The sequence below is a fragment of the Pleurodeles waltl genome, chromosome 6, assembly GCF_031143425.1.
Source record: "Pleurodeles waltl isolate 20211129_DDA chromosome 6, aPleWal1.hap1.20221129, whole genome shotgun sequence".
Lineage (NCBI taxonomy): Eukaryota > Metazoa > Chordata > Amphibia > Caudata > Salamandridae > Pleurodeles > Pleurodeles waltl.
Genome location: NC_090445.1, coordinates 1401201222 through 1401216849, shown reverse-complemented (window position 1 = coordinate 1401216849; position 15628 = coordinate 1401201222). Strand labels below are relative to the sequence as shown.

Below are 15628 nucleotides of genomic sequence, written 5' to 3'. Positions count from 1 at the left end.
ATGCTACAGCCCTTAGAGATTTTCCCTGGCTACAGGGCCCTTGGTATCAGGGGTACTTTTTACAAGGGACTTATCTGTGTGCCAGGGCTGTGTCAATTGTGGAGACAACAATACAGTTTTAGGGAAGGAACACTGGTGCTGGGGCCGGGTTAGCAGGGCCCCAGCACACTTTCAATCAAAGCTGGCATAAACAAAAGGCAAAAAGTTAGGGGGTAACAATGCCAACAGTGGCATTTTCCTACACTTACGCAATACCAATATAGTTACACAGCACTCATCACACAATAAAGAACCCCACAGTGTTACAAAATAAAGGTACTTTATTATGGTAACACAACACTAGAATACTTATGAGTGGTGGTGATGAACAGGGAAATGGTCATTTTCCTTTCCTTTGTCTAGTTTCGCGCCCAAGCAGGGACCGGGAGTCCCTGGACTGGTGCAAAACAGTTGATGCAAGGCGGGAACCAAATGTGACCTTTAAAGCAAACTGGTGGCTACCCCCTCCCAAGCCATGTAACACCTATTTCCAAGGGAGAGTGTGTTGCCTCCCTCTCCTACAGGAAAGCCTTTATTCTGCCTTCCCCTGCTTGAGCTGGTCAAGCAGCAGGAGGGCAGAAACCTGTCTAAGGGATGGTAGCAATGCAGGCTGCCTGGAAACCCTAGAAGACTGGTAGTAGCAATACTGGGGGTCCTCTAAAGAACCCCCATAATGCATTGAATCATGCAACCAATACTGGCAACAGTACTGGGGTATAAGTCCAACACGTTTGATGGTTCGGAGTTACCATTATGTAGCTGGACACAGGTAGTGAGTGACCTGTGCCCAGTACACTGGTAAAATGGCTTCCCTGCACTTACGAAGTCCAGGGCAATGGAGTTGGAGTTCGTAGGGGCACCTTTGCTCATGCAGAGGTGCCCTCACACACAAGGACTTGCACCCTGCCCTCTGTGGTAGGAGGGCCTACCATAGGGGTGACTTACAGTGACCTGGTGTAGTGGGTGAAAGGAGGCATGCACCTTTTCACACAGGCTACAATGGCAGGCCTGCAGACACCTTTTGCATGCAATAATTTCTGACAGAACATTTCTGTGAAAAAACCTGTAAAGGGTCGAGGAGCCAGAAAAAAGAACTGAAGCATCTGCCACCAGCTGAGCATATTGGGATACTGGTGGTCTCTGGGTTCTTAAAAGTCACAGCTTTTATTTTTGCGTTAGAATGGCAGCCTATGATGCTACTCTGTCCAGCTCTCCCTCATCTCTATCATTAAAAGGGGTTTGTGAAGGAGATTTATACTGTTTGCAAAACATCTTAAACTTATAAATTTTTGATGTATTGGCCCATTTTTTTTTTTTTACTTCATGATGGGGAATTGGGCTAGTAGATCCTTTTTATATGGGCTGCATTATCTGTCTCTTAAGTGCCTTTTCAGGCCTTTCTGGAGAAAGGCAAAAATCCCCACCTAAGAAGATACATTAAAAAAGATATATTAAAAAAAAAACTGCTAGAATATTCAGGGCTTATGACCTATCAAGGAAATCCCCTAAGAGAGAACTAGAGGCTTAGGGCCTCAAAGACGAGCCAGGTTTTAAAACATATTATTGTTCCATATTTTTTACAGTCACGTTTTTTGACACACACAACAAGTTTGACGGAATGTCTTCCCACACCTACTAGGTGTCATGCTTCGTCATAGGAAATCCCCTTGCTCTCCAAAAACTTTGGTTTCATGAGAGGTGTACTACACTCTAGGATGAGGGAGGCACTTTTCTGACCTAGGAGCCATAAAATAACTTACAAACCAGCGTGGTAACCCAGTATGGTTTTTCTTTCACAGGGCACCACATGGTCTTAAAATACCTAGGGGTGGCTTATAGGGGAGTAAGTACCCCGACCCCACTAGTGTGATATGTTTGTGCCTAGAGGCTCAAAGGAGTCCATGGCATTCAGCAGGATATGCGTTTGATTCTAAATGAGTATATACCCTTTGTATATCCTAATGAAACAAAGTGATACTTCCTATTAGCTTTAATTCTTAGGTCCTCTGGTTACTTGTAAAAGAATAATACAATATGCTGCTCTAATTCAAATAAATACTATGATTTATATGGCCTTGTTGTTCCACTTGTTTTGAAAACAGAAGATGATTAGTGAAACACCTCTACACTCAGCACTGAAAAATACCTACCATTGATATGATCAGGTGATTCTGATGATGTTGTTTGCACACCAGAGGATTGAGAGACACTGCCAACTTCTTTTAACTGTGAACAAAAATAGAAAGAGAATGAAATAAATATAAAATAACAATAAACAAAAATTACAAAATATCAGAAATAAAAATGCAATTCCAACCCCCACCCCCCAAAATAATTGCAAGATGAGCACAAGTGGCTTTCAAATATATGCAGCAGCTTCTTTTAAACTACACACAGTCAGCACCAACAAGAACAAAATTCCATGGAACCTAATTTGGAAGACTTTTAAAGCATCAGTAAGAGACTCTTGTATTTCTAACCACAGTAGAGTGGTGATGTCAATATGGTCCCATCTAGAGGCAAAATTCTGAGGCACAGAAACTTGCCATGCCAGGTTTGGAGACCAGTCACTTCTAAAAGACCTAAACACAAAGCTGTTAAGAGTTCCACAACACTGCAAACTAGGAGGTTACATTTCTTGGCAAACGTGCAGCACCCAAAGTTTATGGTGCAGGGGAGCATCATGGTCCTTCATTGGGCTGTTGGTTCTGGAAAAACAGGCATTGAGGTATACTGAAGGCAAAGAAAAGAATGATGATATGGAGGGCTTTGATACAGTGGGAACATTAGGATACATTAAATCTTTCTATAGGGGTTTATATTCCACTAGATTCTGTAAGTCAGTGGAGGATGCAAATGTTTTATATGAACAAGGTCGCAATACCCCATCTGGACTAAGGAGATTAGGAACCGCTAAGACAACCAACCTCATTGTGATTAAAAAAGCTGTCTGTGAAACGCATAGCAGACTTGTGCCCAGAAGTGTGTGGAGCTCTATACAGAATCAATTCATCTTTTTCCCCCATTTTCTATCAATGTTTAATGACCCTAGAGCACAGTGACTGTTGCGAATGACACAGTGGGAAGCATTCACTGTTACAAGGCTGAAGTCTGCTAAGGTGGATTTTAAATGTGAATCATACAGACCTCCATCGCGCAATAACAGATAATAAAATATTTGCTAAAACTCTAGATATTAGACTTCTGATTCTCAAGCCAGCTGTATTTCTCTCTGCCCCCCCCCCCAATTGAAAAATAAAAATCATTGGGCCCCCCTCATAATTTTTCACAATTATTTTATAAAGATGGCAATGTTTAAATATGCCTAGACCTATTTAAACATTGCAGTTAAGTACTGTTACCTTTTTAAAAATGCAATAACATGCTTCTGCTTAAAACAAAGGCCTGTTATCTGTATAATGCTTCTTTTGGCCAGAGGTTTGCACCCCCCGGGATCACTTGAGGCCCCCCAATTTGAAGACCTCTGCTCTAAGGATTACACTCTCAATCACTTAAGCTAGATGGGCTGTGCTCACAAAATAGTAGTGCTCCGTAAGTTTCAATGTCAGTCTCTGAAAATCCTCACAGCACTGATGAACCATTCTATAAAGTATTGGCTAAGTGGGCATTCGCAAAATGGCAAAACCAGAATATCCTTGGTCGTTGGCCATAATTAGTCACCAGTATCGTCTGCAGGACTGTCCTTTGTTGCTCCATGGGCCCACAATTTTTTTTTTTTTATATCCAAAACTCCTATAGACTCTTGATCTCTATGGAACTCGCTGCCAATAAAAGAGCTTACTGGTTGGCCCCCAGCAACCAGTGAATGTCTGTATCCTATATACACCACAAACCAGCAACTTACCAAATCAGTACACATGATTTCTCTCACTCAGAATTTGGTCCTGCAGCTGTGTTCATGAATGTTCAAGGTCTCAATTACCTCCTGGCCGAAAATGGCGCAATGGAAGAAATCTGTGAAAAAAAACAACCTGCCTGCAAGAAACTTAGCAATCGAGTTCCACTAATTGGCAGCATCACTTTGAATTTGCAAAAGCAGCTGAACCTTCAGCCAAAGGGGGACACCCATCGGGAGAAGTCACCATACAGATACACAAAGCACTAGAGTTAAAGTGCTAGCAAGTGGCCTGAGGGATTATATTTTCATGCAGGTCACAGCTGGAAATATGGAGCAGGGCAGAAAAGCACCCCATATGGTCATCTGAAGCATTAACATAAATCCAAAATAGCCCAATAAAAAATTATATACCAAAGAAATTTCAAATACCATCAAACCCTTACAGCAACAATTTCCTGCAGACTGGTGGTTAATGGTGGGAGACTGATTTGTTTCTCCTCAGAACTGTAGACGTCCCCTGTGGTAAAAAGAAGATAATACTGCTTGGCATGTTCCTGAAATTGTGCTGGGGAAAATAATAAAGGATAAGGCAGGAGAAAAATTTGCCACAACTCTCAACACTATGGGCCTTAGAGCCCTTAATGGAAGAAGCGTTTTGGACCAACCAGCATCCTGTACACATACAACGAGCTTGAGTTTCTAGCTGATTGATTATATTTGGGTATCCACCCAGAATTTTTCCTAGGTAAGGAACTGCCAGGTTTTGGCCAGTGACCACGCAAATACTACTTTGCACTCTTTCCAGTGAAATCACTAGACTACCTCAAATGTTAAATGGCAATGAAGAAGGCGCCTGTGGGCTGCTAATAATAAAATGGTATATAACGCCGTCAGTAGGGAAAAAAAGAGGAATTGATGGAAGTCCTAAATATTGGTTCAAGGGAGTATTTATCATCTCCCTGACACTGGGCCTAATACCTGGCGAAGCTGCTTAAGATGTTCTCTGGCAAGGAGAGTGCCCCAGGAGGCAGATGAACCAGGAACTGCCAGCCGGCAGTAAGATAACTTAAACTTAAAATCTACAAGCGCCTGAAAGAAGCACGCAAGAACAGAAGTACTCCTTTGAGACCAGACGAGATCAGGAAGGAAAGGAAAACTTATTGGGCCAAAGCACTGGAAGTTGCCAGACAAGAGGAGGAAGTACAGTGGATTGAACTAGACGAGGCCTCAAAAGACAAAACCTATGCTAAATTCTGGAAATTATTACAGGAAAAAAAAGCAAAAACAACCTGAAGATCTCCCCTTCAATTACTGCTGTTAAGCCGACTGAATGCATCTCGAATCTCTACAATTTTGTGGAAGATGAACCAGGGCTTGCACACCCACCAGATGACAAGCAGGGCCACGTCCAAGGAAAGCTGGAGCACTGGAGCTAAGTATTGTCTGACAAAAACAAGATCCTACAACATCATTTATCTCAGCTGGAGTCTTAGGACCAAATGGTCTGCCAACCAGAATGTTTAAATCAGCCTCCTTGCTAAGCCCCCTCTTCAAGAATTGTACCTTACTGAACAAAGTGCTGTAGAGGCGCCATTTTAACGCCAATTCACAAGACAAAAGCGCATATGAGCAAAAACAAAAAATAAACATGAGAAGAAGCTGAGAAAAGACGACTAGGCAAAATAAAATAAAGTTAGCTTTAAAAAAAAAAAAAACTTTGCAATTTTGTTTTTCCTGCTGGGCATGTTTTTGCCAGTCACCAGCCTTATGTTTGCGGGACACTGGAAGTTAAAATGAAAAAAATGGTACCTCATTCGCTTCGGGAGCAGTGGATGGGCACTAATTAAGTTACATCAATTAGTGCTTGATCCTGGCTCCACACAGAGAAACAGAAATAATGCCAGGCGTGCCTTTACGAATTACAAGGCTATGAAGAAGAGTATCACGCAAAGCAAGAAATGGTGAGCGACAGGCTCCAAAGCCCTAAGCCCTATACTGAACACAACAGAGTCTCACATGCGAGATGCATGCTCTAGCACATGCACTTGCAGTCTCGACCCTAAAACGGCTGCATACGATCAACAGGCCAATTTCAGGTTAATTGCCCTCCTTGACATAGAGGGCAAATGTTTCTCAAAAATCCTGAATAACGAGCTTGAAGAATGGCTTAATAGAATTCCCATTACTCAAAATTGCTATCACTCAATCAGGCTTTAGAAACAGTCACGGAACTGAAGACAATTTAACTATCCTTTCCTCTCTAATTTATGCCGCTAACATCAAAGACACCCCACCGCTCTATGTAGCATCTACTGACTTCATCACTATGTTTGACAAAGTGGACAGACCAATACTCTGGCAAAAACTGATCAAGTGGGGCATTTCAGAAACTCTTCGGAGCCATAAGGAGTCTCTATACCAGAACCTGGGAACCAGTAAAACCATCAGCAAACAGAGTTACAACCTATAAGATCTCGACTAACTCCAGTGGTAAACAAGAAAAAATTTTAGGCCAACTTTTGTTTAATATTTATGTGCCAGATATAAACAATGCCTAAGCTTCAGTCTGCGCCATTCCTCCAAAGTTTGTGGGCACACACATCCATTTTCTCCAATACATGGATGATACACTGCTATTTGACCACACTACTGTGAAGCTGCACCATTCATTAGAGGCTCTTTCCTTGTACTGCAAGGACAACAAACTAGCAATCAACCACTCAAAAACGAAAATTATGGTATGTGGTGCCAGGAGCAACAACTCTACCCTTAAATCTAAGTTTACCATGAATGAGGTAGTTCTGGAGCAAGTTTCAAGTCTAAAGTTCCTGGACTTTCATTTTAATCACTGTGGGTCACACGTAGCACAGCTCTCAGCTTTAAAAGGAACTGCCTTGTCCATGATGATGAGCATTAAAAAACTGGCAATAAAGATGCACAGACCAGATCACACCGGTATGTGTAAAGTGATTGAGGCCAAGTTTATGCCAATATTAACTTATGGCTCTGTGATATTCAACAATTTAGTTGATTCATAGACAAATGACAAAGCGCAAACCCCATGCTATAGAAGCTTGTTTTGTCTCTGCTCTGTTGTCTCAAATACAACTGGAATTTGGACTAAGTAAACAACCCATCATTATAAGAGCTCAGTTTCTGGGTTACTACTCCAAGCTCAAGGCGGTCAGTAAAGGATTCCTCAAAGTTTGATTTGGTTTGGTACTCAGAAAGAGAAATTCAGATGGGAATCCAATGCGTGAACTACAGTGGAACTTATGGGAGCCAAAAGTACCTTTGAACAAAATCTGCACCCAAAGTTAACTTCAAAAATGCAAAATAAAACACAAAAATAAAATAGAGGTAAGAAGATTTGCAAGAGCTAGCTCAAAAAGCCCACGCTGACTTATGTGCAATGTTCTACAGTGACCAGGGGAAGTTTCCTAACTATCCTGCTCTATAAAACTGTCACTCACATTTTTGTTTCTGAGGGTGCAATTCAGTTAAATTCCCTGAAAGCTTAGAAATTTGGGCTTCTAAAAGGCTCTACAGAGCATAACTGTTGACTGTGCAATTTTAGAAAGGAATCTTTGATGCACATCATTTGCCTTAGCCCCGCCCTTAAGAGCCTAAGATGCTACTGGCGAAAAGTGATATTCAGGCGCTTGGGCATCATTTAATGCAGCAAAGTGGTTACAGCATTCTTGAGCGGTGCTAATGTACAGTTGTTAGCTAGATGTATGAAATTTATTGGGGAAGCATTCATGCTATTGAATTCGAGCTCTATGGATAGTTAACAAAAAAAAAAGCCAGCTGCGGACATGAACTTAAGCCAAAGAAGTTGCTCGTCCTTGTCCAATAGTTTTGTTGTTACTGTCTGGCCTGAATGAGAGTTGCAACCTCGCCATGCACAGTTTTCACATCAATAATTTTACTGCAAATGTTACAGTGATATTATTAATTATGTCACAGAAGTTGTTAAGAATGATGTAATATCTGGGGTCATTAGCAGTGCATGGTGAGAGTTATAGTTACCTTAGGGCACAAGTTATAGGTACTTGAAATAACTAACTATAACAGCTGAATTTTCTACGGTTTTGTTCGTGTGAATTCAGATCCTAACTATAATATTCCTTTAACCTTTGGGTTTTTCAGAGAATTTTTATGGGTTTTTTTTTAACTTCTATTTCCTAACAATAACGTCCTTGTAACCTTTGTTTTTTTCAACAAACTTCTATACGTAATATTTTTCCAACCACTGCCGTGCACGGCCTTTGGCCATGCACAGCAGAGGCTGGCCACAGGGCCTGGCCTGTGGTCAGGCCCTGCAGCCAACCCTCCCCATAGGGTCCCTCTCTGTGGCAAATATGGGCTTCTACCTCATTTTACATACTCTTAGCAGTTAAAGGGGAGACCAACATGCTCTGTTCTCAACAGAAGATAACCAAAAAAAAAAAAAAAAACTTGTCACAGTCACTACAATAAGATAATACATTAGAAAGACAAGCAATGCAAAAACCTCCAACAAGGATTTCCAATAGATTCTGAAGGTCGAACGTCAGAGAGAACAAAAGTGCTTTGCAATGTCCAAGCATAAGAAGTTTTGATGATTCTTTAAAACAGACCAGCGCAGGCAATTAAGCATTTGGCTATTTAAGAACACCACGGTTCTCCTGCGCGGGCGAACCTGGGCCGTACCCGGGCCAAGGGTGTGCCCGTCTACACACATCCACAGCTGTGCAAGACCGGGCCGGGCCCCCCCTTTGGGTCTCATTTCCAGCTCGATAGAGACTTACAATAGGTTTTACAAGTCTGCCATGGGCAACAAAAAAAAACTCACCCAGTCCATTTCTACTGTCCCTAAGGGCACTGTTTCCTCCCCCCTTATCACCTCATACTTGTCAAATGCAATGGGGGCTATTTCTACAGAACTCGAGTTAGCTTAAACCTGCATCAATGAGGTTCAAAAACTGATTCATATACCATCAAGCTCCACATCATGTTGTATAGCGGAAGAAAGGAAAATGTTACTTACCAGTACCTGATGGATGGCATGTAGTGCTGTAGATTCACATGCTGTGCATAAGCTCGCCATCTAGTGTTGGGTTCAGAGTAGTAGAACTTGTTTTTCTTCGAAGAAGCTTTGTGAGTCACAGGATCGAGTGACTTCTCCTCTCAGTAATACTGAGCATGGACATCGAATCCTTTGTTAGATTGTTCTCCGCAGGCGGGAGACTGAAGTAGTGAAAAATTGAGAGAAGAATAGAAAAGATGTCCATGCTATGTATTTACATATGTACATTATTTACATATTACAAAATTGCAATGTTGACAAGCGTCAGGGAGGAGGAAGGGTGCATGTAAATCTACAGTACTACATGCCACGGAACAGATGTCTACTGGTAAGTAACATTTTCCTTTCAATGACATCTGTAGCTGTAGATACACATGCTGTGCTTAGACTGTAAAGCAGTCTCTCCATAAAGTGGTGGCTAGCGTGCAGGAGCTGCAATTGTTTGAAAGAGTGTTTTGAGTACAGCTTGTCCAAGATTTGCCTGCTGTTGTGCAAAGACGTCTACACAATAATGTTTCGTAAATGTGTGTGGTGTAGACAATGTTGCTGCTTTACAAATATCTGCTATAGATATGTTACCTAAAAAAGCCATTGATGCACTTTTTTTTTCCTAGTGGAGTGTGCTCTAGGTGGTACAAGTACAAGTCTGAATACATTTGACTATCCATCTAGCTATAGTTGTTTTAGATATAGGTTCTCCTTTGTGTGGTAAAGAGAAAGCCATAAAAAGTTGTTTTGTTTTCCTAAAATCTTTTGTTCTATCTATATAATACATAAGAGCCCTTTTAACATCCAGAGTATGTAGAGCTCTTTTCACTTCTGAATCTGGTTGTGGAAAGAAAACTGGTAATTCTATTGTCGTATTAATACGGAATTGTGAAATTACCTTTGGAAGGAATTTTGGATTTGTTCTTAACACAATTTTTTCATTAGGAACTTGAAAAAAAAAGTCTGTCCCTGGGAGATACTGTGCCACTATGTGAATGTGGTGATGAATTGCCCATTTCCATTTAGCTTGTCCAAGATGGGACAGTTGATGAGATTGTGCCCCCCCCCCCCGATAGTGCATGGCAGTCATGTTGTCTGTATGTATCAACACTGTCTTGGGTTGCAATTGTGAAAGGAAAACTTTCATTGCTAAGAACACTGTTTGCAGTTCCAGGTAATTGTTGTGAAGAGACCGCTGAGTACTGTCCCATAGCCTCTAAACTGTGAGGTTGAGGAGATGAGCTCCTCAACCAGTGTTTGAGGCATCTGTTGTTAGAGTGATCTGAGGCACAGGGTTTAAAAGGCCCACCCTTTCATAAGGCCTGTTGTGTTCCACCAATGCAGACAGCCATGCGTCTGGTGGTCCAACAAAACTAGATCTTCCATTTGACCCTGTGCCTGAGACCACTGACAAGAGAGACATTGTTGAAGATGATGCATATGAAGTCTGGCATGAGGTACAATGGCAATACAAGATGCCATCAGCCCGAAACGTTTCATAACAGTTCTTACTGTGTATGTTTGGTTCTGTTTTAATGTGGCAATTAATGTATGAAAAGCCTGAACAATGGCTGAGTTGGGAAATGCTAGTTCGAATTGTGTCTTGAGGGTATCTCCTAGATACGATTATATCTGGAGAGGTTGCAGATGAGATTTGATGTAGTTTATGGTGAACCCCAGAGAGTGTATTAAATTAAATGTAGTTTGAGTGTGGCTTTGACACTGTGAATGAATTGGCTTTGATAAGCCAATCGTCCAAATAAGGGAAAACATGAATTTGTTTTCTTCTGAGATGTGCTGCAACTACTGCAAGACATTCTGTGAATACTCTGGGAGCGGTTATGACTCCACCTTGTCGATACCTTGAATTGGTAATGTTTTCCTGCAACTAGAAATCTCAGGTATTTGCGTGCAGGATGAATGGGAATGTGAAAGTAAGCGTCCTTAAGGTCTAACTCTGTCATGAAGTCGCCTTGTTGCAATAGGGGAAATAAATCCTGAAGAGTGTCCATATGAAAGAGTTCTTTTTGGTTATCAGAAAATACAGGGAGTAGACTCCTGTTTCTTGGTATTCAAATGGTACTGGTTCTATAACCCCTTTTAGAAGTGAATGTAATTCTTCTGTGAGTGAGATCTTGTGATAGTTTGTGAGTTTGAGGAAGCATATTTGGTGGAGTGGAAATGAGCTCCAGACAGTAACCATTTTGGGTAATTTGAAGTACCCATTGATTTGTGGTAATTTGAGACCATTGGGGGTAAAAAAAAAAGTTGTAACCTTCCCCTTACTGGAGTAGTGTGGGTTGGTATGTTTTGATTTAAGCCATTGTTTAGTAGTGGATGAGGAACCTCTAGATGTAGATGGTTTTCATCTTCCTTTGTTATTGTTCCCTCTATATAACCCTCTTAAGTAACCTCTGGTGTAGTGAGAGTTGTGCTTTGATTGGAAGAATGTTCCAGAAATGATGATCGAAATTCAGACAAAATCGATTAGACATTCCAACCACTTGTTTGTAAATTATGGTCATTTGAGGACAGGAGAGGCAGCATCTAAACGAACGATATCAAGATGGATAGTGTCTTGTATTGTTAATACTTACCAACTGGCTAATAAACAATTACTAGCTAGGCCTAAAGCGCATTCCACAAGGGCAAAAGCGGTTACTGCTGCCCTCCTTAACAATGTCCCAATCTCTGAGATTTGTAAGGCTGCTACATGGAAGTCTGTACATACATTTACTAGACATTACTGTTTAGATTCAGATGCAAGAGCAGACGCCAAGGTTGGGCAGGCCTCTCTAAGAAATGTATTTGCATAATTAGTATCTATTCCTGCACTTTTATTAGACAGTCCGCAGAGTTTAGGGATGGGCTTGCTAATCTATTCAATGTTTGACTATTGATGAGGATCCCCTGGAAGAGAAGGATAAGTTACTTACCTGTAAATCCTAGTTCTCTTCCAGGAGTATCCTCATCAAAGTCATAAACAACCCACCCTCCTCCCCGGACACACGTCTCCTAGAAGTGCAGGACAGACTGTTTTTTCGAATCAGTGACACAGATTGTCACCGTAAAAAAGTACTGGCCTAACTGTGAACCAACTGTCACCTTTCCTTCACCCCTGAGGCATGGTGGGATACTGGAGGTGCTCAGGGTCTTAAAGGCAAGGTGCCAAAGTTTTTATGGTTCTCCTGTGTTAACCTGCATGCAGCCTATTGGCTAAGAATGCTCCATTGTTGTTCAATGTAGTTTTTTCTCTTTTTTTCTCTGGTGATTACTACTGCTTATTTCCCTAAGCCCAGTTTTGGGGGCTTGGGTAGATATTTATTCTCTTTAGTAATTTCATTTAAAAAAACAACAACAAAAAACTTCATAGAAATAAAGCATTTTAGCCTGTTTATGATTATAGCCTGCATTGCTGTTTTACACAAGTATATATGAGTTTAGTATGAAAGATATGTCTACTAAAAATGCTATATTTATATTTTTCGTGCATATTTCATACTTTATATGTGTGTATTTTATATATGCTCCGGGGTCCCCGCACAAGGGCGGGAATATTCAATGTTTAGGACTATTGATGAGGATCCCCTGGAAGAGAAACAGTCTAACAAAGGACTCGATGCCCATGCCCAGTATTACCGAAAGGAGGAGTCACTTGATCCCATGACTCGAAAAGCTTCTTAGAAGAAAACACTGTTGCACTACTCTAGACCCAACTCTAGATAGCGAGCTTATGCACAGCATGTGTATCTACAGGTATGCACGCCATCCAACATACTGTTTCATCAGATTCCATTGCAACTGTGCAGAAACAGGCAAATGCTGCACTTACGCCGACAGTGTATATTGTTAATCCATGCTCTGTGCAATCTGACGTTAATCATATTACCACAGCTTGTTCCACTAGCCCCATTTCAAATAGTTCTAATCCACTTCCCTCGAAATGCAAAAGGAATTAAGTCAAGTCCAAAAAGAGGAAGAGAAGAGCATCAAGGCAAATTCAAAGATCCAGTTGCTTACTAACGCAATACCCCCAAATCTGAAATGTGAGCTGGGTCTTATTTCAGCTATTCAAAATGTGTGCAAAGCTTTTTTTGACAGAATGGAATCTCTGTTTAACGGTTTGTGATCTTCTACTTTGCCTCAACTAAAGATTCTAAATGAGAAAGTTCAAGCTCTGCATGATCTCCATGTCAAGTCCTCCTAATTTTCTATTTCTAATTCAGTTGGGCTAGGACATACACATCCTGCCCAGGGTCCTAGCATTTCTATGCCGGTGGCTCCACCATTATCACTAACTGCCATCCCCGTTCAAGGAAAACAATAATTTAGTTAGTAATTCAAGTGTTCAATCATTACGAACGAAATCAAGGGGTTCGGCCACTGTCCTGCCGTTTGGACTGTCTTCAATTACCTTCTGAGTGCACCCCTTATGTTACTGTCCTAACAGGTGTATTAACAGTTTGGAAGACTGGTTCTTTCTGAAAAGAAGAGACGCTCACTGGCTTGCGTTGAAATCTGGATGGGGCTCTGATTTGATGGATAATATTACTGTTCGGAGGGTTGGTCATGCTCCAAAGTCATTTCATGGTGATTGGTGATTATCAACCTTAGATGCCCCCGGTTGGTAGATAACCTCTTGTACTGTCTGGAGTTTGTAATGTTTTAACCTGATGACATCCGTGAATTTCCCTTGAGACATTTCTATCAACCACTCCATTGGCAGGGGCAGCAAAGGAGGCCAAGGGGGCCTACAGCTATTTTAGCTTACAGAGCCCCATTGCACTTGCAAATCGATTTGCCCCCCTCTGTCCAGCCTCTCTGATAATGATCGATTACCCTTCTGGAGCTCTAAATCTGCCAAAACAACAGTTTCACCACCTCACGGATTTGCAGATGAGTCAACTTCAAATTTTCCACATACCCATTTCATATGTTACACCTGGATCTAGGGGATTACGAATATTATCCTGGAATAACAAAAAATTGGTTCATGAGAATTGATTGGTCATTGTAAATCAACACAATGTGCTTTTTTGTCAAGAAACCTGGGCCATTGAACATTTTTACATAAACGGCTACTAATCTCTTTGTACCCCTGCTGTACCATCCATGTCTGTGCGCGCTAAGGGGGAGGTAGGAGTGTTCATTTCATTGAAATTTAAAGTTAACCCACTTTTGTGGTCCTGAAATATTCCCCATGGTTTCAGGTTCTGGGTTTAAACTTCCCGGGGTCTTTTTCCTTCCTTCGGATTAGTTATTTATTTTTAACAAATCATCCCATAGATCCACTTGGGAAACAGACAATGTAATATCCTACTTTCTAGAATGTCGTACAGAGAGGGTAATAATTCTATGGGCAGGTGATTTTAATATTTCAAAATGTCCTTTCCAGGAGTTTCTGTGATTTTACTAACTGGCAAGGAAATTATCTATCCTTTCCTTCATAGCCCCTACGGGGAAGCCTTGAACTATATTATACTTAAAGATAATTTGATGTTTAATATGGACTTGGTTAAAAGTGAGAGGGATATAATCCCCACTTTTACTGGGAAAGATCAGGCTAGACTATTGTTTAGTCCCCCTTGTATTTGTTTCCTTAATCTTCTTTTATGTTCTGAGTGACCATAATCCGGCCCTTATTAGCAGTTTCTTTTCCCATACTGTTGTCCACTCATCCATCTTAGTGAGTACAACAGGTTTACACAATAATGAAAATAGACAAAAACACCTTAAATGGGACAGTGTGAACCATTAAAGTTTTCTTGGTAATCTAGTTAAAACTAAACATGACGATGTGTATTGCTGCCTCTGTGATACAACTGAGCCTCAACTGGTTTTGCGTAGTATCAACTCTTTATGTTTTTTTAGGTCTCATATGTTGGTCATTAATAAACCTGTTTCTACCCCTCCTCCACATTGGTGGTTTATTCATGCCTTCAAAAATTTGAAAAAGTCAACTATTTCTCCATCTACAAATATTGAGGATATCAGATTAGCTAGAAAAGCTTATAATGCAACGCTGGAGAACAGGAGAAATGAAATTACGGAAAAGGCCTGGGATGACTTATTTAAAGCATCTTACCTAAAGGATATAAAGGCTTTCTGGGCTGTGATTAACCACCCATTTTTTGTTGAGGGTAACACTCCTAACATCACGTGCAATGTCCAGTCAGAAAAATGGTTGTCCTTTTTTCTGGCATATTTGATCGATTTCCCACGACCCCTTTAGATTCTAGCCTGCCATCTATGACTATGTCCTCTGCTAACCCGAAAGGCATGTGTACTCCATCTTAAGACTGTAACTCACTCTCATTTCCCATAGATGTGAGCAATGCTACCACTGGAATTCTAACAAGCATTTGCAATGCTACGGGTCTCGCTTTTGCTCACGTTAGAGCTATTAGCGTTGTAAATTCCTAACTGGACTTTTCTTGCCACATAAATTGAAAATGAAAAGGAAAACAGTTGACATAAGCGAGCCGATTCAAAGTGCCACGGCTGCCATGAGCATGAGCGCGAAGGAGAGAGACAAAAGGAAATGAAGTTTGCACGCAGTCAAACGTATCGGCAAAGGTCTAATTATACAGGTCACAAGGTTGGTGTTCAAGGTGGTAATAAAACCACCCCAAGGAGGTACAAAAGTAAAGCATTTACCAATGATGACAAAC

At 41.1% G+C, this 15628-nt stretch overlaps 1 protein-coding gene across 2 annotated transcripts in view; it reads right to left on the bottom strand.

The window, feature by feature from the left end:
- The window catches only part of VPS13D (vacuolar protein sorting 13 homolog D), a 2230750-nt gene that overhangs the window by 1983857 nt on the left and 231265 nt on the right, over positions 1-15628 (bottom strand). For both annotated transcript variants that reach the window (XM_069240741.1, XM_069240742.1), the window contains exon 15: positions 2190-2265. In XM_069240741.1, coding sequence (XP_069096842.1) covers positions 2190-2265 — 76 coding nt within the window. The remainder of the gene's footprint in view (positions 1-2189; positions 2266-15628) is intronic.